Source organism: Halichondria panicea, chromosome 3, assembly GCF_963675165.1.
Source record: "Halichondria panicea chromosome 3, odHalPani1.1, whole genome shotgun sequence".
NCBI lineage: Eukaryota > Metazoa > Porifera > Demospongiae > Suberitida > Halichondriidae > Halichondria > Halichondria panicea.
The window spans coordinates 3998561-4026065 of record NC_087379.1 but is presented as its reverse complement, the minus strand read 5'-3'; the positions used below and the strand labels follow the sequence as shown (position 1 = coordinate 4026065).

Genomic DNA, 27505 nt, shown 5'->3' with positions numbered 1-27505 from the left:
ACGAATATTTTTTTACCCGAAAATTACCCGCTATACGGTATCTATTTTGCTAGTTACAAATGGCCTCATAGTATTACCTAGCAACACTGGTACGAGTGGGAGAGGAATGAGAACAGCCCAAATGTCTACAGACCACCCTCAGCTCATCATCTCCAAAACTCCTGTCACACACTGCAAACCAGCCTCTTGCAAACTCAGTTGAATGGTAGATTTCCAATCTTCCCTCACAAAGCTGACCTTCAGGGGTGTTGACAAGCCGAACGTCATTGTGTTCTGTAGAAATTAACAAACCATTAAATAATCCTAGACTGTAGATCTACAATTATTATAGAGCTTTGATGCTAGTTTGACGGTTAAACTTAGCTGATCAGACAAATCTTAGAGTTCTACATTTAGATGTACATGTACTATAGTTCCATCAATTTAAACAAACTATGGTTCATTCTACCATAAAAGGGAGGGGAAACGGATCACGTGATCACATAAATTCATAATAAGAGCTAAGTTCCATTCGTGTTTCCCTCCCAAAACTTGATAGGTATAATTATATGTAGCATCGTTTTTCATCCTTTTGAGATGTTTTTGTGCCTACATTAAAACAACTATGCTAAACTAAGTTGTACTGTGTCTCTCATAGGTAGCAAAATTAATGATGGATACGTAATCATAAATTGAAGAGAAAGAGATTGGCAACGGAAGCGACCTCGAGTGCCATCCATGTTTTCATCGAGGCTTACTTAGAAATGTAAGCATGGATTATTAATGAGAATTGTTTTTTTGCTGTCTATAAAAGTCCACGAACTATAGTTCCATCAATTTAAACAAACTATGGTTCATTCTACCATAAAAGGGAGGGGAAACGGATCACGTGATCACATAAATTCATAATAAGAGCTCAAGTTCCATTCGTATTTCCCTCCTCCGTGTTTTTTGCTGTCCATAAAAGTCCACGAACTATAGTTCCATCAATTTAGCTGCTAAACATATAATTATTTGTGGCCATTTGGGACACAGCATACTACTTAGTGACACATGCAACCTTAGCTATATCATAGGTACTCTAGGTACACAAGCATGAAAAATGGCTGTGTACCTCTTAGCTACTTCACGACAATCAAGGTTATATTTTAAATGATACTCACCATCAAGGGCATATGTTTTAATGTAAGTAAGTGTTGGAGGGGTCTTCGAGAAGCATGCATAGGACACAATAAATTTCCTGGGTTTTCGCGGAAGTTTTAGAAGCGAAACATGGATGGCTTCAGAGCCACTACGTAGACTTCAATGTAAAACATCACGTGAATCCCTTCCGTTGCCAATTCAATCTACGATGTAATGCACCTATCAATGCAAAGCCCCATTACCCACTAACCCCCTCTCGGGACAAGGGGGGGCTTTGTGGGAGCTTTGTTAGTAAAACCTAACCCTGGGGGTGGGAACTTTGTAAAGTCAGTATCAATAATAATAGCTGTTTGCCTGTATACTAAAGTATCGCAATTAACTTATTGTGTCAACTGTCATGCCCGGGGTATTTGCCAAGGGTTGTCAAATAAAATTGCCCAGGGGGAGACCTTATTGCACCTCCTATAATAGGTGCATAACTGACAGTACAGCAATCGTTCGTCTCCTAGTCTATGTTCTAGCACAGACAACCTCATTAAACCGTGAGCAAACATGGATGGATGGTAATTCAAGGAGCTTATGTTTCCAATCTCTCTTTTCTGTATCTACACAATTTTGGTACAATCAATGGGCTAATTAAATTAATTAATTTTCACTTACCCAAAACAGCTAATTAAATTAATTTTCACATACCCAAAACAGCAGCTACTCTGCCATACAGCAGCAACAAAAATCCTGCTGCAAGGAGAAGCATCCCTCGTTGGAGACTCATTACAGCATGCAGGCCGGGTGCTCACAAAGTACAGAAGAGCTTTGAAGCTGGCCGACTAGCCTCGAGACCAGCCGTTTGTTATCTGAAACAACGAACGGCTGGTCTCGAGGCTACTGGGCGACTGGTCGCCTCAAACACAAAGACAATGCGTGCACGCCCCCCCACGTGTTTTGGTCATGCGCACTCCGGACTTAAAGTTCAAAGTGCAATCCCCCGATTTTTGTGTGTGGGAACTAGTACTATTTGCGCCAAACAAGTGAGCTAGGCCCTGGAAAATATTATGCTTTTGAGCACTACCCAAATTCAGCCTAGATCTAAATCTATTTTATGCTTGTTAAAACAACTCATTACCATTATGTACGGTGGCCCTGAGTGCTACTCCAGTTGGTAGTTGGCAGTTGGGAGTTGGCAGTTGGTAGTTCGCAGTTGGCAGTTGGCAGTTGGTAGTTCGCAGTTGGGAGTTGGCAGTTGGCAGTTGGTAGTTCGCAGTTGGCAGTTGGTAGTTGGCAGTTGGGAGTTGGCAGTTGGCAGTTGGTAGTCGTGACCTTTAAACTTTGCAGTTAACAAAATATTAATGTTGTATAATTATAGATCTTTGCACTGCCTCTAATCTTTTAACCATAACTTTAAATAGCCTCAATAGAATCTAAAAGTGCCATGCAAAACCTGTTTCTATAATTCCCCCCTCCCTGCTGGGATCTGGGAATATAGGTACATGAGGATTGGACTTGAAATGATCTCCCTACCAAGATGTGTATATATAAGATTAATATTGCCGTCTTAGACTTAGGCCAGCTAGATATCGGTGCCAGTATCATAATTTAAAAGCAGGCTAATTATTGTTGCAAAGTTTAAAGGTTACGAACTGCCAACTACCAACTCCCAACTGCCAACTGCCAACTGCCAACTGCCAACTGCCAACTCCCAACTGCCAACTGCGAACTACCAACTGCCAACTACGTGTTTGAACTATCAAGTAGCAACTGTGAACTACCAACTACGCATTTGAACTATCAAGTAGCAACTGCGAACTACCAACTACGCATTTGACTATCAAGTATGAACTACCAACTAGAGTAGCGCTCAGGGCCACCGTAATTATGCCCTACACCAATCAGTGCAGTCATAAATTATCTCTTAATTGCATACAAAAATTGTTCTCTTGTTGTGTAACACATTACTGAAGATCCGACATAATCTTCTAATGATCCTCCTTGTTATTGAGATGAATAAAAGAGGCAGAAAAACAGCAACAGAATACTGTTGCATTCCAAAGTCACCTGTTATGCTCCAATTAATTATGCCAGTAACCATAAATTATGCCACCATACATTTGTCAGTGAGCTGCAAAGCACAGTACCATAGTTGATGTACGAGACTGTGAACAAAAAACAAAAAATTGTATGGGTGATATATTCAGAGTGGCGCCGTATTTTCGTCTCTCTGATTACATCAACTACAGTTACTGTAGCAGAAACCCTAAAAGTGCACCTTAATTATGTGTTTACACATCGCACAATAGGTCGACATAGTTTGTGCAACATTTTGTCTATTGAACACTGTAAAGCTGATTTTGTATAAAAGGCATACCCTAATTGCCATGCAGAATATCATTTTGTTTTGTATAAGGAAAGATAATTATTCAAAAGGATGCCACATCATGTATTTTCTATGCTTGCAGCAACCGTATTCTCATTAGTATCAGGTATGTATAATTATGCCATTGTGATCACGATATTAGGCTTGCATGTGTATACTGCATAACTTATGCAGGCGGCTTCATTCAGACACCAGTATCAATAAATGCTACCCTGGGATCAACTGTACAATTCAAATGCCAAATAGAAAGTGGACAGCTTTACTGGCTGCTCAATGGGAATGAATTGTGGAGAAGCAGTAACAGTGATCGTCAAGCCCGAGCACATACTCAAAACTACGTACTGTCAACTCTCACTATCCCGGCTCTGATGATTAACCCTTTCCTTGCCATTCGTGAAATCTGGAACAGGAGCGTCTTTAGGTCGATCAATTAGTGTGGATCCGGCCTCACCACGCCTCCAAGTCATTCTATTAGTCTAGATCCGGCTAGCAATTCTAGCTGGGACTCCCAGTTCTAGCTCCTTTTGTTTAGCGTGTCAGAGACTGGGAGAAGATGATTGGCACTCCCTGGCTCCTTTGGATGTACAGCTGTCCAGATCCCTAGAACATACCCTCCATTCTGACGAGTTATCAGTGCATAGGGTGCTTACTAGATTCTTGCCAGCCAGTACAGTTCAAGCTACACACAGCACCGCTCAACTATTCTCTACCCCATTATCTAGCTAAATCTGGTCCAACTAGACAGCAGACACAGCTAGTTAATTCAGTAAAGCCAGGGGTAGCCCTACTTCTACGGTTGTTCAGTACCCACGGTAACAATTCCTCTGGGCTGGGCTAACTAGTTGAGCCACGCCTCCCAATTCTCAAGGCTAGGTACATGTCTCTGTCTAGCTGCTTCTTCAGCTTCTTGCTCAGTTTTGTGGCTTAGAGAAAGGCCAGCTACTCAGGGGGAAGAGTCCAGATGAAAGTCTGGCAGCCAGGTGACGTCCAAACGGTCAGTTATTCTTTCCACCAACTTTTTAATCTAGTCTAGTCCTGCTTGCACTGCTACTACTACTGCTGCCTACTGCTGCTACTCTTCCTAGCTAGTCAAAGGTTTCTTTTTTTTTTTTTTTTTTTTTTTATAACTACATATGCACAAAGAGACATCAAAGCTTACATCAAAGGACACAGATTTTTAGCCTACTTGACTGATAAGGCGGTTACCTAGACTACAGTTTGTTTGTCAGGGAGGAGCTCACATACAACTTCATCTAATTCATCATAACGATTCCTTACCCATTGTTGTAATTTCTACAACAGATTGCCAAGGAAAGAGATAATGACAACATAACTATACATTGTGTCATCCATCCCAACACTCTAACAGAACCTGCAGTTTTGCGAGTACAAGGTATAAATAGAGAATAATTATTATGCCAGCATGATGAAATTGATTTAAAATTGTGTATAGGGATACCAGCTGCTGTAAAAAATCTAAGCGTTGTACTGAAAATCGAACACATTTCCATAATTTCATGGGAACCTCCCGAAATGCTTGATTTAACATACAATGATTCAGAGATCATCCTATACATTGTAACAATTCGAAACTTTTTTAGTGGCTATGAAAGCAGTCATTCAATCAACGAGACGAAATTCGTGTTCCAGCAGCATGGTGTGGAGGAGTGCACACCATATGAAATTATAGTGCAAGCAGTCAACGTTGTAGGTATTGGAACAAGCAATGGCCTTGATTTCCAATTTTCTGGTGAGTTATATGATTATACACCATAAATGGTGTGTATTATAGACTAACAAGGTATGATTATAATGAAAAAGCACCATCTTTGGTTTTTGGTTTTAAAATCTAAGTACATAGTTATAGCTTTGTATTAAGCATAAAACATGTTTGTTACTGATGGTTTTCCCAACAAGGACCGTCACTTGAGGTAAACGTTCAGGAGCATTTTCAAACCAACCAGGCCATTGTTTCTGTTACATGCACCGCATTTGAAAACAGCTGTATAGTATGGAACATATACACTGGCAGTATACACAGCAGACAACCTCTCTTGGGGAAATTTTTGACATTGCATCAACACAACCCTTTGTACAAACAATACAGTGAAACTGTTTACCTGAACTCTGAGCTATATCAGCACTATCAGTCTGTGAATGTGTCGCTACAGTGTGTAGAAATGAGAGTCTGCAGTTCCTCTGATTCTCCATACACTTGTGTGACATCACATTGCAGGAGTAACAATGTCTCTCTACCAAGTAATTGAGATTCAACTGTCCCCATTTATTGTATGCATGCATGCCATTTCGTCTACAGGTATGCTCTTGCATGAAGCACCAACTTCTGAGCTGCATGAACCTACCACCACTAATAGCTCAATCATGGCAATGACAGTGAATGGTATAATAATTATGCAAAGCCAAAATAGTGCATACACAGAGTGTATGGTGCATATATATGCACCTTGTGATCATGAACCCGACATCATGCAACCCAATTTTGATATACACACCCTTTGAATTCATTTTCATGTATGCATGCATATATAGTAGACAAATGTCTATATTTAATAGAGTGCTGCTCTGTATTCACTATATCATGATAATTATGCTTGTATATAATTATATATACCGTTTATGATAATTATGTAGATTCTATGAGTACAGCGATGATTGACAACCATAGATCATATCAATGTGAAAGAATTGTAATTGGTAAGTCCATAATAATAATGTTGTTGTTTTTATCTTTTACTGAACACTAACAATCGTGGTGTGCAGGATTTTCAATATCGCTTGGTAGTTTTGTGTTTCTGGTACTTGCTGCCACCTTGTTTGCCCTTTGTTTCCACCACAAAAGAAAGCCAAGGTCTACTACAAAACAATGCAATTCCAAAGGTAATGTAATGACTGTGTTCTTATCAAGCACCATACAACTGCATAATTATGTCATTGCCTAAAAATTATTATAGAAGATCGTATCTACGCGTCTGTGCTCAGTATACCAGGATTACTCCACCACTACCCCAGCCCCACCCTAGTCAATACACAGGAGTGCCCCGCTTACGAAGTTCAAAAGCTCAACTAATTAGACTAAAGCTAGAGCATCAGGGACAGAATTTTAAAGCAAAAACTTTACATGCACGAGTATAATATATATACGAATCTTATGTACGCGTGATTATAAACTACACAAGCTAAATTTGTACTTTTATGTTTGGTTAATTTCCCTAAAAAAGTCAGAATATTGAATATTGCTACGTACAGATGCAGGCCGGCTAGGGATGTGCCCACACTGGTCGGTAGTGGTACAAACAACCTCGCTAGCTTGCACCATTATTAAAGGTCATCTGACTAGTTAAACTGCAGCACAAAGTTAATCTACTATATACTCATACTCTTTACTTTAACAATAAGCATTAGTTGTCATGATGGTAGATCAAGGGGGATAACCATAGGTCTATCACTCTATAAATATTGCTACATACAGATGCAGGCCGGCTAGGGATGTGCCCACACTGGTCGGTAGTGGTACTAACAACCTAGCTCTAGACGAAAATAACCACCTCCTATAATAATTATAGGCCTACAAAATATAGAAGCAAATTGTATGTTTAATTGAGATTGAGGATCGAAAATAGCACAACATTTACAGAGAAAACTCTGGGCACAGTGCATGCAGACGGAACACCCACCACCAGCTCTTATATGCTTTTTTGGGGGGGGGGGAGGGGATGAAAGCTCTCCATCTCGGGGCTAAGAAAAATATGCCCTATACACCAACACGCTACTTTTCTCTAGCACCATGCACGGTAACCTTTTCAGCAGTTCCACTATAGATATAGATCTACACCTCCTGTTTGGCTTGTGTACTTCAGTTTTCATCAGTGCTGTTGTTCTGTTGTTTCTGTCTTGCACCATTATTAAAGGTCATCTGACCAAACTGCAGCACAAAGTTAATCTACTGTACAATCACTTGAGGAAGAACTCACGCACAAAAGTTAGGATTTTATATAAATCCAGCTCGTTATAATTAATAGCTATAGCATTTGGTGCAACCTACTCTACAGAGCTCCTTAATTAACTGAGATTTGGAGAAAACAATGTGGGTAAAAAAAAAGGTATTTATATTCATCTACACGTACACTACTTTGTATGGCTAATTTGGCAAAGCACACATTTTTTTGTTAGAGTTTGAGAGTCTGACAAGAATCTAGTACAAGTCTTGTTAAATGCAGATAAGATCACTGCCAGTCCATTCACCATCGGCACTGCTGCCGTCTCCAATACAGACTCGTACATTCTCTGACGAATTATCAAGAACTAGAGGAGATTGACATGTGTAGGTAGCTGTTGTGCCATAGTCAAATGGAGCAACTCTGTCTTTGGAAAATTGAATTTGTCCAAAGAATGGATCTCCTATGTCCTCACACTGGATTTCTGTGAATAAATATAGGAGTGCACAATATTAAACTGTGCAGTAAATTACACCTTCTCTTGAGAAAAATGTAATGCACTTATACTATAGGAAAGTTGAAGTTACGAAAGTTCTGGTTAATATCTGGCCGTAAGTTGGTGCTTGACTGTTGAACAATTACCACTCACTTTCACAACTTGGGGCATATCCAGTCCATTGCCCAATATCATCACCATCTCCATCTGGAGCACATGTTCTAACAGTGTCTCCTTTGCTCAGACCCAGCCCTTCCACATCACAGCTATACGTGGCAGTCACCCCATAGCCAATTCTCACCGTGTCCACCGAGTAGACAATAGACCCATTATTCGGAAGTACCAATGTAGGACATGTAACCACAGCTGCATGTAGGACATATTAAAATAAAAGTTAAAAGGTAACTACATATGTTTTGAATATACAGCATGTTTAAATGTTCGCTAACAAAAATAACACAGGAGCACATACCAGCACAGACTGGTGCGGTTCCTCTCCATGCTCCAATTTCACTGAATCCATTCTCTTCACATACCCTTACTCTATCTCCACCCTCTGATTGGTAGCCTAGATCACAGTCATACGTTGCAATGGTTCCATTGTCAAATGGAGCCATACTATCCGGAGCAAAGTCGATTCTACCATTGTCTGGATTGTCAATATCCGGGCACCTTGGCATGATCCCTACATGAACATACCCGATACTAACAACAATAACTACAATAAGGCTATAACTGAGAGCGATTAAATAATGATGTGCTTACTTCCACAGATAGGTTCCACACCACTCCAAGTTCCTGTAGTGTTCAAGCCATTCATTTCACATACTCTCAGTTTGTCCCCAGCTTCTAAGCGGAATCCATCAGCGCATTTGTAAAAAGCTTCAGTGCCAAAAGGATAGTTTGAATCAACTGATTCGTAGATGATCTCAGCAGTAGCTGAAACATGTAGCTTTAAGCATTGCACAGCTGAGGAAAGAGATGTCAATCATGATTACAATCAATGCATCTAGCTGCTATAGCTCTATATTATAGAAGCCTGTTGCTAAATTCATGATAACAATTATACCGGTAGAGTTAGACAGTTGCAGCATTGAAAATCACTTACATTCACAAGATGGTACTGTTCCATCCCACTGACCCTCGTCTTGTCCAACATTCAAGCACACTCTGATCGCATCTCCTCCTACTGGCACAAAACCTTCATCACACTTATACATTGCGTGAGTTCCTAGGTGAAATGGGGCTGTGGTATCGTTCATGAAAACAATGTCTCCATCGCCAGGGTCAGGGAGATCGGGACACATGATAGCTGCAAGGAAATGAACAGAGGATGTACTGAAGTGTATCTGTTCCAATTCCAATTCTTACGTTCACAGGTTGGGGTTGCTCCTGACCATTCCATGTCTGGCTCACACATTCTTACAGCAGTATCCACACCTGCTATTTTAAAGTTCTCTTCACAACTGTATGTAGCAAAGGTTCCAGACCGATAGTTTCCATCAGTATTAGCTCTAGTTGTGTATTCAATTTCACCAGTTTCTATGTTAGGCAATCCAGGGCAAGCAACTGGGAATTTGGGAAATAAAGAGGCTCATGCATAGTGGTTTTCCCAAAGAGATATAAAAACGGATCTTACCCAAGCAACTAGGAGAGCTTTCGCTCCAGGTCATGTTATTCTGACATTTTCTCATCGTGTGTCCAAAGACTTCAAACCCTTCTTCACACTGGAATGTTGCCACAGTACCAGCAAGGTAATCGTTGTTCTTATCAGCAGGCATAGAGTATCCAATGCTCCCATATGGAGGCACATCCAATAATTCACAAACACCTACATAAGAAGAACACTTTCTATTGAAGAACAGATTCTATTGTAAAGAACAGTGACATGCATGCATGTATAGTCATAATTAAAAATCCAATATCCTATATGAGTCCATGTATGTTGGTTGGTTGGCTCACCGACACACACAGGGGCATCTCCGCTCCATTGGCCGACGGTACTACCACCATCATAGCCACACGTCCTCTCACTATCCCCATTCTCCATCGAAAAACCATCAGCACAGGAATAGGTAGCAGTCACTCCAAGGTCGTAAGGAGCATCCAAATCAGTGGAGAAAGCAGTATATCCATTTTCTGGGACTACTAATTCAGGGCACGTAATTTCTATAGATAACAAAGAAAATTTGAAGAGTGTGACTCAAATGTATGCAGTTCTATGAGTATAATAATTGACAACTGCATGACTTGTATAACTGCAGGTACCTTGACAAACTGGCTCGATCCCATCGAAATATCCCAGGGTAAAGATACTACCTCCAGTGCATTTTCTTGTTTCACCACCCACAAGGATGTGACCAGCAGTACAGCTGTAGGAGGCCACAGTCCCATACGGTAAATCCTCATTTGCAGCAAATTCGTCATTTGCAGCAAATTCGTAGGATATTTCGCCATTCCTTAAATCATCCAGCAGGGGACAAAATATGGCTGTGAGGGTGGATATTGACATCTTAACATTTGCACACAATTTTCTTATTAACACGTACAGCAATAGTGAAGTTACTCACAAACACGGCTCATTTTCAGATTGACTCACGTTCGCATGTTGGCGGAAAGGGTTTAAATATTTCCGTGCCACTATCGTCTAGAACACAAGAGCTGGTGGCAGTTCCCACAATGCCAAATCCATCGACGCAACTGAAAATCGCAATGGTTGAGAACGCGTACTCTCTAGATGAATCAGCATCATTATTGTATGCAACATCACCGTTATCAGGAGAAACAAGAGCAGGGCAGGTAATAGCTGCAATAAAGATTCACATGAAAAAACCACAGTACAATAATAAATAATTAGCTCCATTTTGGTGTGTTAAAACCTCTATTTGGATGAACTACTTACAAACACAGATGGGAGCTGTTTCAGTCCAATCATAGAACAAGTTCTGTTGTCTACAGAGTCTTTCAGATTCATCCCCATCCAATATGTATCCTTGGTTACATTCGTAGATAGCAGTTGTTCCAGCATTAAACGGAGCAGTCTGGTCACCGTTGAACTGAATGTTACCATTCGCAGGATCAGGGATATCTTCACATCCTATTCCTATTGCTGCAGTGTAATAAAATGATGTATTATATAATAGCTAGCCATGTATACTATGAATATTTCCCAGAAAAATACAGAACTCTAAACAGCCATTATACATGTATAGCAACAGTACAAGAGTGCATGTTATTAGTAAGAACACAATTATATCATACATCTGCACGTGGGTTCTGTTCCTCCCCATGATTCATCATTTAAGCACATTCGGAAGACACTTCCAGCTGAATATCCAAATCCAGGAAGACAGATATAGATAGCGTAGGTGTTAGTAGGATAACTGTCTGGATCATCGCCATTAAGTGTGTACTCGATAATGCTATTGGCAGCAACAGGCAGGGGTGGGCATCCAGGAACTGTGAGAAAGAATGATTCATGTAAGAAGCACTCAGCTTGCATAATTATATTCAGCAACGCACCATAAAAAACGTAAATCTTGTATTGACCAACACAAATCTCACAAACTATGCTCATATTATTATGTTCTAACGTACTTTTACATGTTGGCGCAGACCCTGTCCATTGGCCTACAAGTTCACCATCAACAAGAACGCCTTCGCAGATCCTTACTTGATCTCCCCCGGACAAGATATATCCCAAACCACAGCTGTACGTAGCCTTGGTTAGTCCATCATACGGAGCTTTCATGTCATCATGGAAGGCAACTGCTCCATTGAGGATTGCAGAAAGTTCCTCGCACATTACCACTATGGTTGAGTAAATGTTTATGCACATACACTTATCTACGTGTAAAAAGCTCACAAAGCTGTTAAACTATTCCACTATGAGGGAGGTCTCAGAAAATGTACTGATTTTACAACTTGATTTATGGCAACTTGATTTTATCAAAACTCACAATCACATGTTGGTGCAGGTTTTGACCACGCCCTGTCCCCTCCACACAGCCGTGAACTCTCCCCTCTTAGAGCATAGTGTTGGCCACAGCTATACACGGCAACAGTACCCACCACATAGTTGCCATCAAGCGTGGAATCAGTTGAGTAGCCGATGATTTCACCCTCAAGCTCCTCCAGGCTAAAACATACGTCTACGTAAAAATGGAATAAAGTGTGTAATACATATGTATACCTACATGTATTTATGACTGTATAAGAGTGGAGTGTGTGCAGTAGTAGCCTTGTCCCAGGCTGATTTTCTATGAATAAATGCTTAGGTTGATTTTTAACTGATTGCATTTGAAGAAAAACAGCGTAGTGACGAGGCTAGTACAGTACGTAGTACATTGTACTTACTGCGTTGACATGATCCATCTAGTAGGGAGTAACCAGGCACACAGGTACACTCATACGATCCCTCGGTATTGATACAATGAGAATTAGGAACGTCCACACACAAATTATCACCGTTGAAAGCAGTATCCAAACACTCATCAATATCTGATAAATTAGATGGTAAATGCACTGAAACTGATTATCACTATAGTCAAAACATAATTATTGCAGAGTTTGTGCAAACGGAAAAGGGGAAGGACAGAGAGATAGATCATATTTCTAGACGGTTGACATCACTCACCTGCACAAATTGTTCCACCAACTAGCACTTCAAAGCCATTCGAGCAGAAACACTCGAATCCTCCAGGCAAGTTCAAACACTCCTGGCTACAAGCCCCTTCACCACACTCATCCCGGTCTGAAAATGAGAAATTCATTCAAAATGGTCAAAAGTTAGTAAGCATCTATTTTACTTTGCTACTCACCAATTAAACACACTCCAGATCCATCGACAACATATCCAAAGTCACAGGCACATTGGCCAACCCCTTGTACGAGGAAACACTGTCCATTGCCACAGTCAAGGTTACAGCTCACTTCAGGGTTTACTGGGGACAAAAGTACACTGATAATTATTATCATGCACTCAATACTGCAGAGAAACCTGCAAGCAGCATGCATCGGACTGTGTATACTTGCCAGATTGTGCATAGTCACTCATGATATAGCTTCACAGTAATGTTATATGCTTAATTTCTCACCAATACAATGTTTCCCTCCTGTGGCTAGTGTAAACCCAGGATTACAAGAACAGGTAAAAGAGCCGTCAGTATTATCACATAAGTGCTCACACTCGTTAAAACCCTCACACTCATTGATATCTGCAAGAAAAAAAAATACCTACACTAACAACAAACTGTTATGCAAGATAGACACCCCAATTAATATGACGGTATATATAGTAGCTTTCAATTGTGCTGTTCAATTGTCTAACTAAAGAGAGATCACCTTGGCATGATCCATTGACAAGTTGATAACCCACTTCACAATCACAGAAGTAGCTACCATCAACATTGACACAGATCTGATCACAGGAACCGTTGTTTTGTGTACATTCGTCAATATCTACAGCCAAAAACAAGATGAAGCTCAAGCAACTATACATGCAGAGAAGGACAAAAACCTTACTTCAAGCATGCATGGCATTGTGTAGAAATTATTACTGCCTGGTTATACTGAAATAAAACTCACCATAGCACTTATGTGAGTCTCCAGTAAACCCAGGTGGGCATTCTGAGCAGACAGCCCCTGACCCAGGAGCTTGTATGTCATCACAAACTGTGCCCTCAAAACACTGGACATCTGAGCAGCCATCACGGTCATCCTCACAGAATTGACCATCATAAGCTGTGAAGACATAAGAGATCCAAGTGTTTAGCAGGGAAGTATGAGCTATTATTATTCCTAGAGAGTTACAAATTAATATGCTTGAGGATACAAATGATGCATGTCTAATGTTCCTACTTCTAATAGCCAATGAAAAGTGAGATGATATAATAGTATCTATGTAATGTTGCTAGCTCTATTTAGTCAATGAAAAATGGTTAGTTACATATCATGGGCATGAGGTACCGTATAGTGGGTATATTTCGAGGGTATAAATTTTCGCGGATTTAATTTTCGTGGAATAGCGCCTTTTTTGCATGCATGAAATATTAAATTCGCGGTTATAAATGTTCGCGGTTCATGCCTAATCCGCGAAAACCATGAACATTTATACCCTCGAAATATACCCTCTATACGGTATATTATTATAGTATAGTGTCCCAAAGCCTGAGGGTGTAGAAAAACATAATTTCAACCTTTCATATAATCTATAAACTTCTTACCATCAGGGCAAAGACAGGTCAAAATGACAGTAGAATCAATTCCAAGTATCCCATCTGGAGTGCATTCACCACCATTAATGCAAGCACACACCTGAACCATCTGCACAAGCTCGGATGAAGCTCCTCTACCATCAGTTGCAACAAAGACCAACGGTTGCAAACTATCAAGCTGTGAGGAATCAGACACTTGTATGCTGAAATTATACTGTCCTGGAGTTTCCGCTTCAAGAATAGAAGACGCTTCCACAATGCCTCCAGAAAAAGTCAAATTAAAGTCGTCGTCATTCGCATCAGTGACAAGAATAGCAAGCTGCTGCATAGCACCAAGACCAACTGTGAATACTTCAAATGTAGTAATCACGGGCGGAACATTTACTGTATGAAAAAAGGTACATATCAAATACAAAATACAATAATTATGCTTCTCCAGCATTTAAGCATCCGTATGTACGCAACGATTGAAACATGAACATAATAATTATTATACCTAAATCTTCCTGTACAGTACTTGTCTCTGCATCAAATTCCATACTATTCTTCGCAATATCTTCTTGACCAGTGACAACAAGATCAAATATGCACTCCATATTGTCATTACAGAATGCTCTTTGCTCATCGGTCACATTCAGATTATCAATGAATTTAGGTTCAAAATCTTCTTCTTGTTTATTGCGTTGACCACTGTTATTTAAGTAGAGGAAGTTATCAGGATCACCAGAGATATTCCCTAAAAGAAAAAGATATAGGTGCATGCTGACTTTAGCACTTCCCGGGGCTGCACATAATTATATTCCGGTACTTGATCATGCAGAGTTGTTAGCACACTAATTCATATAATTATAATTATACTTGTCGTTCCAAGTTTGTACACCCTAAATTTGTGTCTAAATATGCATGATTGCAGTTCGAACTTACACGAGAGCATATTTCTGTACAGGTTCATACTTTCGAGATTGGTAATTTTGGTGCCACTACGTGTAAAGAGTTCTACATTTGTGTTTCCATCGAAGTTTCCTAGAAGTGCTCCTGACTGGTTCTTGTAGGAATATGGTACATGCACTCGGAAATCTATATAGTATTCCAGGGATCCAAGGGGATGAACCAAACCACTAACTCTTACTCCACTATCATAGTGACAGAGTATCAGCTCATTCCCAGCTCGAGTGAGCGAGATGCGATCATCAATCACATGTGGTACTCCAGACAAAGTATTGGTAATCTCCGACTGTATTGGTTTGGTTTGAAAAACTCTGAATCCTCCGGACTCTCCAAGCTGTGTCATGTGATAAATAATCATAATAACACAGATCAAATTAATATAATTCAAGTTCTAAACTTCGTATTATTTTCAGCTAGACAACTGAATGTGTTCATCAGCACTGTTTGTACCACATACAGTGTAAGCAACATGGCCTAGATCTCAAGTGTTGACGTAATTTATACGCTTACTGCATGTAGAAATAATATTATGCAAACATAAAAATTAATAATATACATTTAGCCAATTTTATTACTGCAAAAACATTATGCAATATAATTAATTTAATGTGATTTAAGGCCGTGAATTCAATGGGATTTTACAGGTCTCGACTAACGCCAATTAACAGTGCGATACAAACTTATGCGACATTATAGCCATGCACTCATATAAATACGCATTGTTTGTATCGCGCATATTAAGTCTATAGATAAATAGCTCTATAGTTGATCAGATCACATGCGATAACAGTCTTGGTCAGAATTACACTGATGTGGCTTACATGGAATGCAAAATTCGGGTCACCAAAGGCCAACCCGAGATGACCAGTCACTCCTCGGTCTTTCCAGTCAGCAGGATAACCAAGATGTCCTTGAATGCTAAACACTGGATCAGTTTCACCGGCTTGGTAGAGCTCAAGAAGTGTGAACTCTCCTTGACCTTGGAAGTTGTAGTGAAAATTATCGAACGTTCTGTAATGAGGGTCACCCAAACCGCTTCCTGTGTGAAAATACACAATGTACATTTTACGCTCCACACCATTCAATGACCTACTTTACCATATCCTCATGGCACGAAGCATAACAATAATACGATACGTACCTACTTCAAGTGGTTGATACTTAGTGCCACTAATAATGGGACGTCTGTCAAAGAACAATTTACAGTACTCTGGATGTCCAGGAATTGCGCAACAGTCCTGTCGGAATTGAGAATCGTCGCTACCAATAACTAGTAAACTGCCAACTGATCCACTATTTGGGCTAGTAATGAGTGACCTGCAAATGAACCCGTCGATTAAACGTTAGTCAAGTGTATTGTATAGTGAGATAAGAATATTGACCTGAGGTAATTGTTTTCACAATGAGACCAAGTGAACTTACCCGTCTTTATTATAGCAACACTGCGGCAAGATTGAAACTCCATTAGAATTAACAGTCTTAGTTCCAACAAAACAAGCTGGCATGCCGGATTGGGGTTTGAATCTACCACAATCGAATTTAGCCTTACTTTCAACATGTGGACATGGTTCAAGCATATCTCTTAGGTCTTCAGGTTTTTGTCTATTTATAGTATTTCCGTCTCGGACAAAAGTCCTCTGACATGGTTGCACCAGTGCCCGAAGCCTTGGATCGCTTGGTAAAGACAACAGATTATTCACACTTCTATTCTGTGCACTTTTTGTATTAGATTCTGCAAAACAGCTCTGTCCATTCACAGCGCAGCCAATGGCTGGTGTTCCGGACAAGGGGTGGTTATCGAAGAAGTTACCTCCAGCAGTAAAACCAACAACGGCAGACCTACCGGTTCCCACAACACTCCATTGAATGTCATACGAGTTGAAGACGTATGTGTCAATGAAATCAGTGACGATGATTGATTGATAGTTGTTTGTCTGTACAATTGGAAGAGAAGTATGAATTTGTAAAAGGAGGCGCCCCATAGTCTAAGAGAAATGACGGCCTACCAATGAAATGAGCACAGCTAAGAGAAAATCAGTAGAATGAATCACTCAAACCTGGTTAAGAATATCTTCTGGAATTCCTCTTCTGTTGTCTTCCCCATGAGGACTAGGATGAACATGATCCCAATGAGCAACAAGCAACCATTGTCCCAGAAAAAGGTCTGCTCCATCGCCTAGGCTCTGTTGAACAAACTTGTTCAGAATGTTCATCAGCTCGGCTCCTTGGGTATTATTCATATCGTTGATGCTGTATGCCATGTATCTTACAGCTCCCTCTCTACGTATATCATTGTCACTCCAAAACACAGCCACTGCAAAGTTATTATCCATGTTGCTAGTGGGGAAGATCTCAGGTAGGGAATACGCCCAAGGTCTCTTGAAAGATATTACACCGTTTTCATTCACCTACATGTATAAGAACATGTAAAAAGCGCTAGTATAAATTCGAAACTACAAGTGACGGTAAACAATAAGGTAGACATAACGTATATAATTTGTGTAAATCTATTTGCCATAATAAATATTATAAGGCATGTCTATATAATTATGATTCCCCAGCATGCTACAAACTATGTGCATACGTATAGGTAGCAGGGTTTCATACAGAGGGGTCTGGGATTCCCCCTAGAAATCTTAAAGTGTATGACTTTTCTCCTTAGCAATGTCTACAATCTTATCATCTCTCTAGTATTATTTTAATGGTTGAAAGCACACAAAAAACCCAAATTGCACATCAGATAACCATTCATGAAACAATTTTCCAAGGGGAGGGCCCCGGACCCCTCTGAGCTAAAACTCCTGTATGAAACCCTGGGTAGATCTAAGCAGGTGAGTATAGTAACAGAACACTAATACTATGTAGCTATTAAATTGCCATGTAGAACCTCCAACAATTAAGACACTAGAGCACTGAAGTGCAAACACTCGGTGTTAATTTGAGATTCAAGCAACCATAGTATTTAGCTGAGCTCAAACAGATGCCTTACATATGCAGTGGAGACAACCTCTTCCCCAAATAGGAAACCAGTTGGAAGGAATATTGGTGGTGAGGAAGAATCTGCTACTCTGTCCAATTCTTGAACTCCAGGAAAATCGTTCAAGTCAAGAAAGGGAATAAACAGGGCATCTGTAGCAAGAAAATTTGATGTACATACAGACTTGAGATCTATTCATCTATATATACACATGAGCGTAATCAATTATACACAACACATTAAACAATACGTAAAAGAATATTATACAGTAAAATACCATGCAATGGAATAATGATTATTGTGTTTCTCACCATTTCCAGCCTGGGTGTAGCTCTGTCCAGCCAAGTACGCATATCCCAAGGTTAGATTAAGGTTATCAGCACCAAATCCGTAAACAAGCACTGAAATAAGGCCACTGCTATTGTGTGAAACTGTATGGTAATCAGGTTCACCAGAAGTGGAAACAATATGGCTGCACCCGTAACCAACTATACTGCTTTCAAATATTATCTCTTCCCATTCACACACCAGTGGTGTACCATCTAGGAGAATGCTAGAAGAATCAAATTGTTCAGGGTTAGGGTCAGGTGTTGGTACAGTCACACTAATTCTGCTTATTGGAAAATGAGTGTCTGTCAGCACAATAAATTTCGATTCACTAACATATTGGTCAACAGGGGACACTAAAGCAATTGTGGAATCTCTTAAGCCATCCTCTGTAACACTAACAGCTATCTGAACCACAAGAATAGGGCTTTGGGATTCAAGGGAGCAATATTGATTTGTAATCAGATCAAATCTAGAATCAATAATAGCTGACTCCATCTCATTGTTACAGTAGTATTCGACAGATGTTTGCCCAGAACTGACTAGTCGAAACTTTTGAGGAGCAGATTGTCCACTGAACGGGGCTAGCAAAAAACGAGTACCCCAAGTGGCCATAGGTGGGATTTGGAAAGCTAGCGGATCACAATTGGTCTGCACGCTCAAGCTAGCACACTCGTGACCACTAACAACAGTGAGGGGCTTGTTGGACACTATTTTTGTTCCAGTGAGATCATCAGAAGTGGAGATAAGAAGAGTTTGAAATTCATTAAGAATGAAACTGTGGCTATTAGTAACTTCAATTGTTACTGTTTCACTAGAAGAATCCTGTGGGTCATGAGGAATTTGAACATCTTGAGATGGCAAAATAGTTATAGTGGTGTTATCTTTGCAACCAACAAGAAGAAACTGGCTGTTGAATAAGCCATCTCTCAACGAAGTGAGAAAATACTCATAGCTTGAACCACTATCAAATGGAGGATATGCAAGAAAAGTGCTATAATGGGTCTGGATATCAACATCAAAATTCTCTGCAATGACAAAAATAGGTTTATCAGAGCTGTAAATACGAATGCCTTTGTTTCGTTCAGAGAAACCACTGCCAACAACAAAGTACTCTGCAGGAATGTCCACCACAGTTGGAGCAGATGCACTTGCTGACAGTTGTTCAAACAAAATGCCATTTCCTCCTTCAACGGTAAAGCTTGCAATTGAAGCAGAGGTACCAACAGTCAACCTCAGAGATGCTTCTTCTGAAAAGCTTTGCATAAAGCCAATGTAGAAGTCGTGGCCAAGTGACGATGCTGTATGGTCATAGAAATAAAAGAGTCACGACTTCCACGGTTATGCCCAAATGCAGGTAATTTAATTGAGAATGTACGGTAAAAGACGAAAAGAGCTTACATTTAACTTGTCCATCTTGGGCAGCGACTTGATAACTTGTTATCAGAATGACAAAACTGGCTAAAAGCCTCCATTGAGTTGAGCGCAAAACGATCATCTCAAACTCAGTACACATAATTATTAGTTTCATCCATCCTTTTTATACAAATTCTTCATGCATGCAATGCAGTACGTCTACGTGACAAAAGGCTGTGCAGCCACGTACTCTTCCTCATACCACTGGGAAGGAAAGAGATACTATGATAAGTGAAGAAATCAATCTTCTATTGACTAATTAGCAAAAAGAAAGCACACAATTAAAAGCAACCTTATAACTATGTACTCTGTTAACATGTCAATCCAAAAAAAATCAAAAATACTAATTATACTAAGAGACCAGGAAACGGAAGAACTAACAAAATTAATTATAACAACATAATTGAAACGGAAAACTAACAAGATAACATATATAACAGCACACAGTGTATAAGATTTTATGTGGTATCTGTTGAATGTATCATGAAAAAAGCCATAAGACTTACATTGATTTTTAGAGCACAAACACATTTGAATTACTACAATGGAATAAGGAAGCAGCTTAAGGTTGGCCTATGTCATGCGATGCGATGAAATGATCGATCTCCTATAGAGACCTCTTTGGATGATCTAATTAAGGCTTATATGCTCCATGCATAATGATATATATACCACCAAATGTTCGAGGACTATATAACGCATTGCTCAAAATAAACATTTCGTGGATATTTTGAAGATAGATCGAGGTTCAAATAAGCGGAAGTAGATCTATCACAGCGATTTCAAAATGTCAGTGCTATAGTTTTTGAGGCTATCAATGCTGTAAATTCCCCACTTAGGGTGAGCAGACTCAGAGTCACAAACAAACGACAGACACACAGATCGACTATAATTATTTCAACCCTTGGCGAATTAGTTAGAAGATGGGCATGAGGTATCTATGTGTTATAGTGTCACAAATCTCGAGGGCTTCGCCCAAGGGATGAGGGACACTATAACCATAGATACCGAATGCACATGTTCTAACTGATTTAGATCCCAAAACCTATTGGCTACTAGAAATGCACTATAGCTTAGCAACATATAAACAGCCAACCTAGCAACTGCATCATTTTTTAAAAAAACTAATATCTAAAGTTGTCATCTCTGTGTCTCTACTAAATCTGTGGCCTCCATTCAAGTCAACCTTGTTCCTCCACCTCAGTTTAATGGACAAAACTATAGTCTTAGCTTCACCCACAAAACATCCAGCTCCTCCCCCAGCGTTGCAGCACAAGCCCAGCACACTTCCTAAGAAACGAGCGGCTTGTACTACTCTCACAAAGAGAAAGGAAGACACCTAAGCTAGAATTTGCACCAAACAAGCCCAGCAAATGAGCGGCTAAAGGAAGACACCTAAGCTACAAACAAGCCCAGCAAATGAGCGGCTCCTATACTACTCTTGAACAAAGCGAAAGGAAGAAGCCATGTAAAGCTAGAATCCCAGCACTTCCATACATCCAGCTCCTCCCCCATGCAGCCTTGCAGCAAAAAAGCACAGCACACTGCCCAAGAAACGAGCGGCTTCTACTACTCTCGAACAAAGCCCAAAACAGAAACTAGAGCTTCTCTCTTCCATTCTAGTTCTGTTATTATGCTACTAGACAAAGCATCTAGCTACCATAATTTTAATACATGTGTATCCTCTTGTATAAATGACAATACAAATGTTGTGGTTTGTAGCCCAGAGCAATCTAGACTATAGTATCGGTACTATAGCTCATAGTTCCCCCGCTAAATACACTCAAATGAGATCTAAAATTATACTGGTACCAGAGGAAGGTCAAGGATAATTACAGTCGAAAATTCTTGCCTACTACATTCCTGACGTCACGCATAATGAAAGCGTTGGTGGAACAGACGATACCATGAAATATTCTAAAGAGATTACAACAGCTCGCCTCATTGTGAGTCAAACTAGCCATAGCTTGAGAAAGAAGCTTTGCAAATCCACGAATCAAAATCCAAGAGAACGTGGCTAGAAGCCTATAGAAGCTGTTAGTTTCATTGCATTGCAACCGTTGAGCATTTACAGCTGGAACAGACACACACACACACACACACACACACTAGACTCGCAATTAAGCCGTCACTGTATCCCTCGAGGCATCAAAATGGATCCAGTAAAGGTAGACATAGTTTAATCACAGTTTAAATGAAAGCACCACAGGTACGTGCTGATGCCTCGGTGGAAGTGTCAGAGCTGCATAACATAAAGCTACTAAATATTAGCAGGAGTGTATGAAGAGGAGTATCCAACTGTAGCAGTTGTAGTGTAAACCACGTTACGGTACAAGTATGTCGTACCACGTCACTATCAGACCGCATCTTAAGTGGGTGCGTAGGTGTAGTGGTTAATTATATGATATCAGCATGCATACACATGGTCCAGAGGAGGCTGGAACCACTTGACCTTAGCTAATTAAGGTCACTAATTATTGGATTTATCCAAACTTCTCTTGCAGACTACAAGTCTCAAAGCCAGCTATGCAGTGACCTCGAGAACAAGCCGCTCATGATATCGAGGATAGTACAAGAGCAAGACTTTTGATTGTATCTCTGCTTCTGAGCAAAATTGGCGAAAATAAATTTGACCCCCCCTGCAAAATACTGACAGACATTAAAAACTAGGCTTGAAGTAGTCTGCAAGAGAAGTTTGGATAAATCCAATTAGTGACCTTAATTAGCTAAGGTCAAGTGGTTCCAGCCTCCTTTGCACTAGCCTCGATCCCAGGCCGCACTTCCCACTTCACTTAGGGAAGTGGTATCAACTGCTCGCGCATGCGCTAATATCCCCCCGGTATCTGGGGGCTTTGGATAACATCGTATATTCTCAGTAAAACTATGACATCACAACGAAGGGAAGTGGATTGAAGGAAGTAGATAGAAAGTTCGATTGAAGGTTTCTAGCCCATCGGATAGCATTCTCTGATAGCTACCCTTAGCCTGCTATGTTAACAAAAGACTCACAGCCTGCAACAGTGTGGATGACGATCGTGTGAAAGGAGTGAAAGCTGACAAGAGCCTATATGGACAGGCCACGCCCATTTAACACTATCTTTGGTGAAAGTCTACTATACTACTGCTACTGATTCTATCAGAAGAAAATAGCAGTACAACAAACCTACACAGCTCTGTCTCTAGCTAGCTAGCTATATAGCTCTGTGTATGACTTTTAAGATATTTTCTCTGATGAATCCAGTATTATAGGAAATTTTACGGGAACAAATATCCAATAATTTGGCGCATGCGCAAGCAGTCGATAGCAGGCCTTCTTTCCTATGAAGGCCGGTGAAGGAGGCTAGCCTCCTTCGCAGCCTCTCCTTTTTCTGTTCTTTGTCACACGGTCAATAAGATAAAATACGGTAAGAATTGGAGGAACAAAGAAAGAAAGAACGAACCGTCTAAGAAAAGGAGAGCCTGCCTCGCGTGACGGTGGCACAGTGGTGGCACAGTGAAAATGAGCGTGGGCTTTCAGTAGATGGGCGGAGCCTGACAGGCAACAAAGCCACAGGATGCCTACGCATTGTAGACTTACTTCATATGCAAGTCTGGAGATAATTATTATCATAGACGATGGCTTTAATACCTAGCATAGTGAAGTCTGAAGACTAAAGGTCTATCTTTGAGCCTATGCAGTAGTCTAGTCTAGAAACAGTGTAAAATGACATGACAATGTTGCAAGGTTGTGATCTCATGAGCTGACAGAGTGACTAAACTATACTAATTTGTGTGCATGAGACAGTTTTCACAGCGGCACGAGCACCAATGTCGAATTTTCCCTTAGTTCAATACATCGATAGGGTCCTGTCAATTCCATAGTCGTGTAATCCTATTGTAGTAGTATTAGAGGTTCTGCTCCTTTTGGAAACTTTCTGGCAGTAGAACCAGCTCTATAGTGGATACGGAAATAATACCTGCAGATAAGCACTCAGGTCTACATTGTCTGCTGTAATTTGAAACACTCGACTGGGTCGAACGTGAGGTCTTGAGAGTGGGAGCACATTGAGTTTGATAAGGCGAGTCTTGTAGTCTGTAGTTCTGCTGTAGTTCTACTGTAATTATCCGAGGATAAAATAGGTTGCCCTTGCCCTTCTAGTTTGGATAGTGTGATTGTTCCAGGGCAATCTTCTTCTTCTTATTATTATGACTTGGACTAAAACATTCCTTCTGATGACATGAAGGGATCTGTCAATTTTGGCATGTCAGAAGTATTGCTGTGAGTTGTCCAGGATCTGGGATAGGTTACTTCTTTGCCCAGGTCCTTTTGACAAGCGCTATTATCAGATACAGTAGTACTCTAGCCTTTCATGCTTCATCTTGTAGAGCTAACTTCTACATACTGTGTTCTGTAGCTTCACACACTCTTTGCCTCTAGTTCCTGGTAAATACGCTCTAAGTACTGTGTCACAGTGTGTGGGAGGACAGATATTGCGGTTTACTCTTGCCCACGCTCAATTAAATTTGGCTACGTCAGTAGCAGATCACAAGACTTAGCGGGGCAGGCCTTCCTTTTTCTTAGTGGCTTCCTTTTTTCTTTCTTTGCTTATTCCCGTATGGTGTTAATATTGTGACAAACAACAGAAACAAAATTATAACTGAAAAAGGAAGGCCTGCGAAGGAGGCTAGAAGGAGGCTACCTTTGCACATGGTCTGCTGTGGTTTGTACCTCCAGCCCACATTTAATTTTATTCATGGCTAACAGTTTACACAACTACAAGTGTTAGTGATGGATTCAGTCCGAGATATAGAATGGAATGTGCGTGCATGGGAGTTGCATACTCTTCTTCACACACTCCTGCCATTAGCAATAGCAAATTAATTTTGCTGCATGCAGGCAGAATCGGAACTCAAAGAGTGGGTAATGTCGACCACGATTGTTGTTAAAAAGGATCAATATGCCAAAGGTTCAAGTCTGGCTGCTGCATCAGCAGAGCCTTGCTGCTCTCTTCTCACGCTTACAGCTACCAATAGCTCAGCGTTCTAGTGCAGAGCTAACTACTAAGTAGACTAGCAACACTCAATGGACAAATTTTTCTATAGGCACTTATTCTGAAAATTAAGGCTGCAATGGCATTCCAAGTATGCAAAACTAGGCATAACTCGAGAACCAAGCATTATTTTGCAAATCCATGAATTACAATCCAAGAAAAACAAGACTAGAATCCTTGAGCAGCTGTAGCAGTCTACACACAGACACACAAACACACTACCGTATACAATCTACCTCGCTTGCGCATGTGCACCGAGGCATAACTACTGGTAGATTACCACAATTTTACGATGGTATTACTACTACTACTATAATCATACAAATCAAGCTGAATAAAAGAAAGCTCTGCACTAACATAGCAGCTGGAAGTATAGGTTATGTGTGTGCACACAATGCATAGGTCATAAAAACTAAGTTGAGCAGTGTGTACATTCTTGAGCTCAACAGGGTGTGACTTCACACACAACATTTACCTAGCATCACGTAAGCGTTGCCTGTCCCTCTCTTTCGTATATATATCTAGCCCCGTTAATTTACACGAGGCCTTTAATCAGGGTTGGAATCCAGATTAAACCTATCCAGTTCGTGTAAACGGGCCTAATCCAGATTAGCCAACCCATGCGCGCACCTCTGGAGTTGGGGGTTGGCTTGGGTCAGAAGCGGTTTAGCAAATTAAAAAATACAAAGCGCTAATTCTGAAGTGTTGTACATGTTTGTGGGCGATCCTAGAGTAAGTTTGTAGCTTCTCCTGTCAGCCCACTGTTTGCGCAAAATACAATTAGTGGTAGCTTTTACTCACCCACTACTCAGAAAAATCTGACCAGGATTCAATCCGGGTTCGACCTTGTGTAAACGGGGCTTATGGGTGGTGCCTTAAACTACCCAATTAAAATATTTCGGATTCTAGGTACAGCTCAGAAACGTGACGTAGAACCTATTACGCACAATAATTTCGCAGTTTTAATTTTCAGATTAATGATACAAAAAATAATAACCTCCTAATATTATGTACATGCAGCCTAGTCAGAGCATACAGTGTCCATTGTTTTTACCTGTTAATACGTGCCAGGATTCTAATCCAAACGACAGATTTCTCAGATCAGAACCAAAGTCATTTCCAAAAACAGGTGTTCACGATTGAGCGACCACTTTGACATGTATTTTCAAAATATTCGTCGGCCGAAAATTTCTGTCCATGCAGGGACTGACATTTTCAGTTCCCCGGGTCAATTTTTGCTGAAAATATTGGTCCGCCCTTGAAAAACTGGTCTTAGCAGTTGCATGCCGACTGTTTCAGTAAAATGAGGCAGCACTGCAGCAAGCAAATGCTTTCAAAACCAAGGAATCGCTCTTTTTTCCAGTGAAGAAGTATCGATGTGCGCTCCATTAATTGCACATTCACTCGGACAAAGTACTTTCTGGTAAACGAGCATTATTATGGTAATAACATGGCTTTTCATTACATTAACAGTCCCCTAAACAGGATGTGGGCAGAGGACGGTCTTACTTGAAGTGGCTAATAAGTTTCATTGATGCACTCACGTACATTAACACGCTTTTTTGACAATGGTGGCCTCTTAAAAAAGTGCAGTAGTGCCATCAAAATCGCCACCATTGTCTAGCTGTACATATTTTACTAGTTGTAAGATTACGGTCATGCATTGTAGCTAGCTATTTAGAGCCTTCTATTGATACAAGAGAGAGAGAGTTCGAAGAATCGTGGCTATGTTCAAACTAAATCTGTTCCAATAGTTGAGTGTTTAGCCTTGTCACTCCGACGAGGAAGCTTTCTGTTGGCTGTGAGTTCGGACTTGAATAGAGCTATACCTAGTCTATACATAGGTACTATCAGCTTAGTGCTCTGAGCCGCTGCCCTCGAGAACAAGCGTTCGAAAATAGAACGTGTTCGATAATCGGTTGTTTACTCTAACTACATTCCAAGCATTCCGTTGGGACAAGTCATTGATAGCAGGAGCCCATAAAAAATCGATGAGGATCGAACGATATAACTTCAACGTATATTCGGTTTCGTAATTGGCGGTAAAACCGCACGCAATTCCTTTTATGGGAAGCGACTAAGTGCTTGCAACCCGCAGCGCTGTATTGCGTATATAACGGATTCAACCACTTAGTGACTCTGATATAATTATAGAAATGCGGTCATAACCATGGTTAACCACTTATGAAACATGATCCCCGTAGTTAGACGCGCGCTCCTTCTCATATTTATGGGCCTCTGTTGATAGTCATAATTATATCTGGATTAGCCTCGATTCCAGGCCGATGAATCGAGGCTATATCTGGATCTGCCACCTACCGGATATAGGTACAGTGGGCCATTCATATAATTTTATTATCCTTTTTGCACAGACTGCACTCACCATAATTATCATCATCGACTCCACTGATGTCATCCAACTCGTGTCCTCTATTGGATGCAACAAGTTTCCTAAACTCCTCTAGTGCATGCATGCTGTGAAGGCCGAGGGTGTTTGGTAGATCTATAGCTAGCTAGCATATAGTCTCGCGAGCAGACGTGGGAGACTAGCTAGCAGACTGAAACCATAGATACTATAAATTTATAGTAGATCTATAGATCTATGCTAAAACTATCGACTGATACCGTAAATTAATTAAAGCCAGCA

The 27505-nt window shown here is 40.5% G+C and overlaps 2 protein-coding genes across 5 annotated transcripts; one reads left to right on the top strand and one right to left on the bottom strand.

Moving 5' to 3' along the window:
* Positions 1–2027: 2027 nt before the first annotated feature.
* On the top strand, positions 2028–6707 carry LOC135333572 (uncharacterized). 3 transcript variants are annotated; one of them, XM_064528550.1, is made up of 9 exons: positions 2028–3599; positions 3668–3869; positions 4816–4886; positions 4947–5243; positions 5411–5752; positions 5811–5894; positions 6146–6208; positions 6275–6391; positions 6466–6707. In XM_064528550.1, exons 1-9 carry the CDS (start codon positions 3545–3547, stop codon positions 6579–6581), a joined length of 1347 nt encoding a protein of 448 aa, XP_064384620.1. In that variant the 5' UTR covers positions 2028–3544; the 3' UTR covers positions 6582–6707. The 3 variants fall into 3 exon arrangements, with proteins under 3 accessions (XP_064384620.1, XP_064384621.1, XP_064384622.1); XM_064528551.1 differs by lacking the exons at positions 2028–3599; positions 3668–3869 and having other exon boundaries at positions 3870–4886; positions 5665–5752; XM_064528552.1 differs by lacking the exons at positions 2028–3599; positions 3668–3869 and having other exon boundaries at positions 4813–4886; positions 5095–5243; positions 5665–5752.
* Positions 6708–7578: 871 nt separating this feature from the next.
* LOC135333556 (uncharacterized) lies at positions 7579–27494 on the bottom strand. Of its 2 annotated transcripts, XM_064528524.1 has the most exons (32): positions 27242–27494; positions 25913–26278; positions 19814–20032; positions 18397–19713; positions 18098–18237; positions 17166–17516; positions 16531–17042; positions 16250–16425; positions 15930–16147; positions 15085–15442; positions 14657–14896; positions 14170–14544; positions 13532–13687; positions 13289–13405; positions 13042–13161; positions 12766–12888; positions 12582–12698; positions 12302–12445; positions 11905–12096; positions 11543–11755; positions 11207–11404; positions 10848–11054; positions 10545–10751; positions 10214–10435; positions 9908–10114; positions 9585–9776; positions 9317–9514; positions 9054–9257; positions 8711–8914; positions 8418–8630; positions 8099–8311; positions 7579–7933 (listed from the first exon to the last, which is right to left on the bottom strand). In XM_064528524.1, the coding sequence occupies exons 3-32, from the start codon at positions 19941–19943 to the stop codon at positions 7722–7724; spliced, it is 7476 nt and encodes a 2491-aa protein (XP_064384594.1). In that variant the 5' UTR covers positions 19944–20032; positions 25913–26278; positions 27242–27494; the 3' UTR covers positions 7579–7721. The 2 variants fall into 2 exon arrangements, with proteins under 2 accessions (XP_064384594.1, XP_064384593.1); XM_064528523.1 differs by lacking the exon at positions 25913–26278.
* Between the last annotated feature and the right edge of the window lie 11 nt (positions 27495–27505).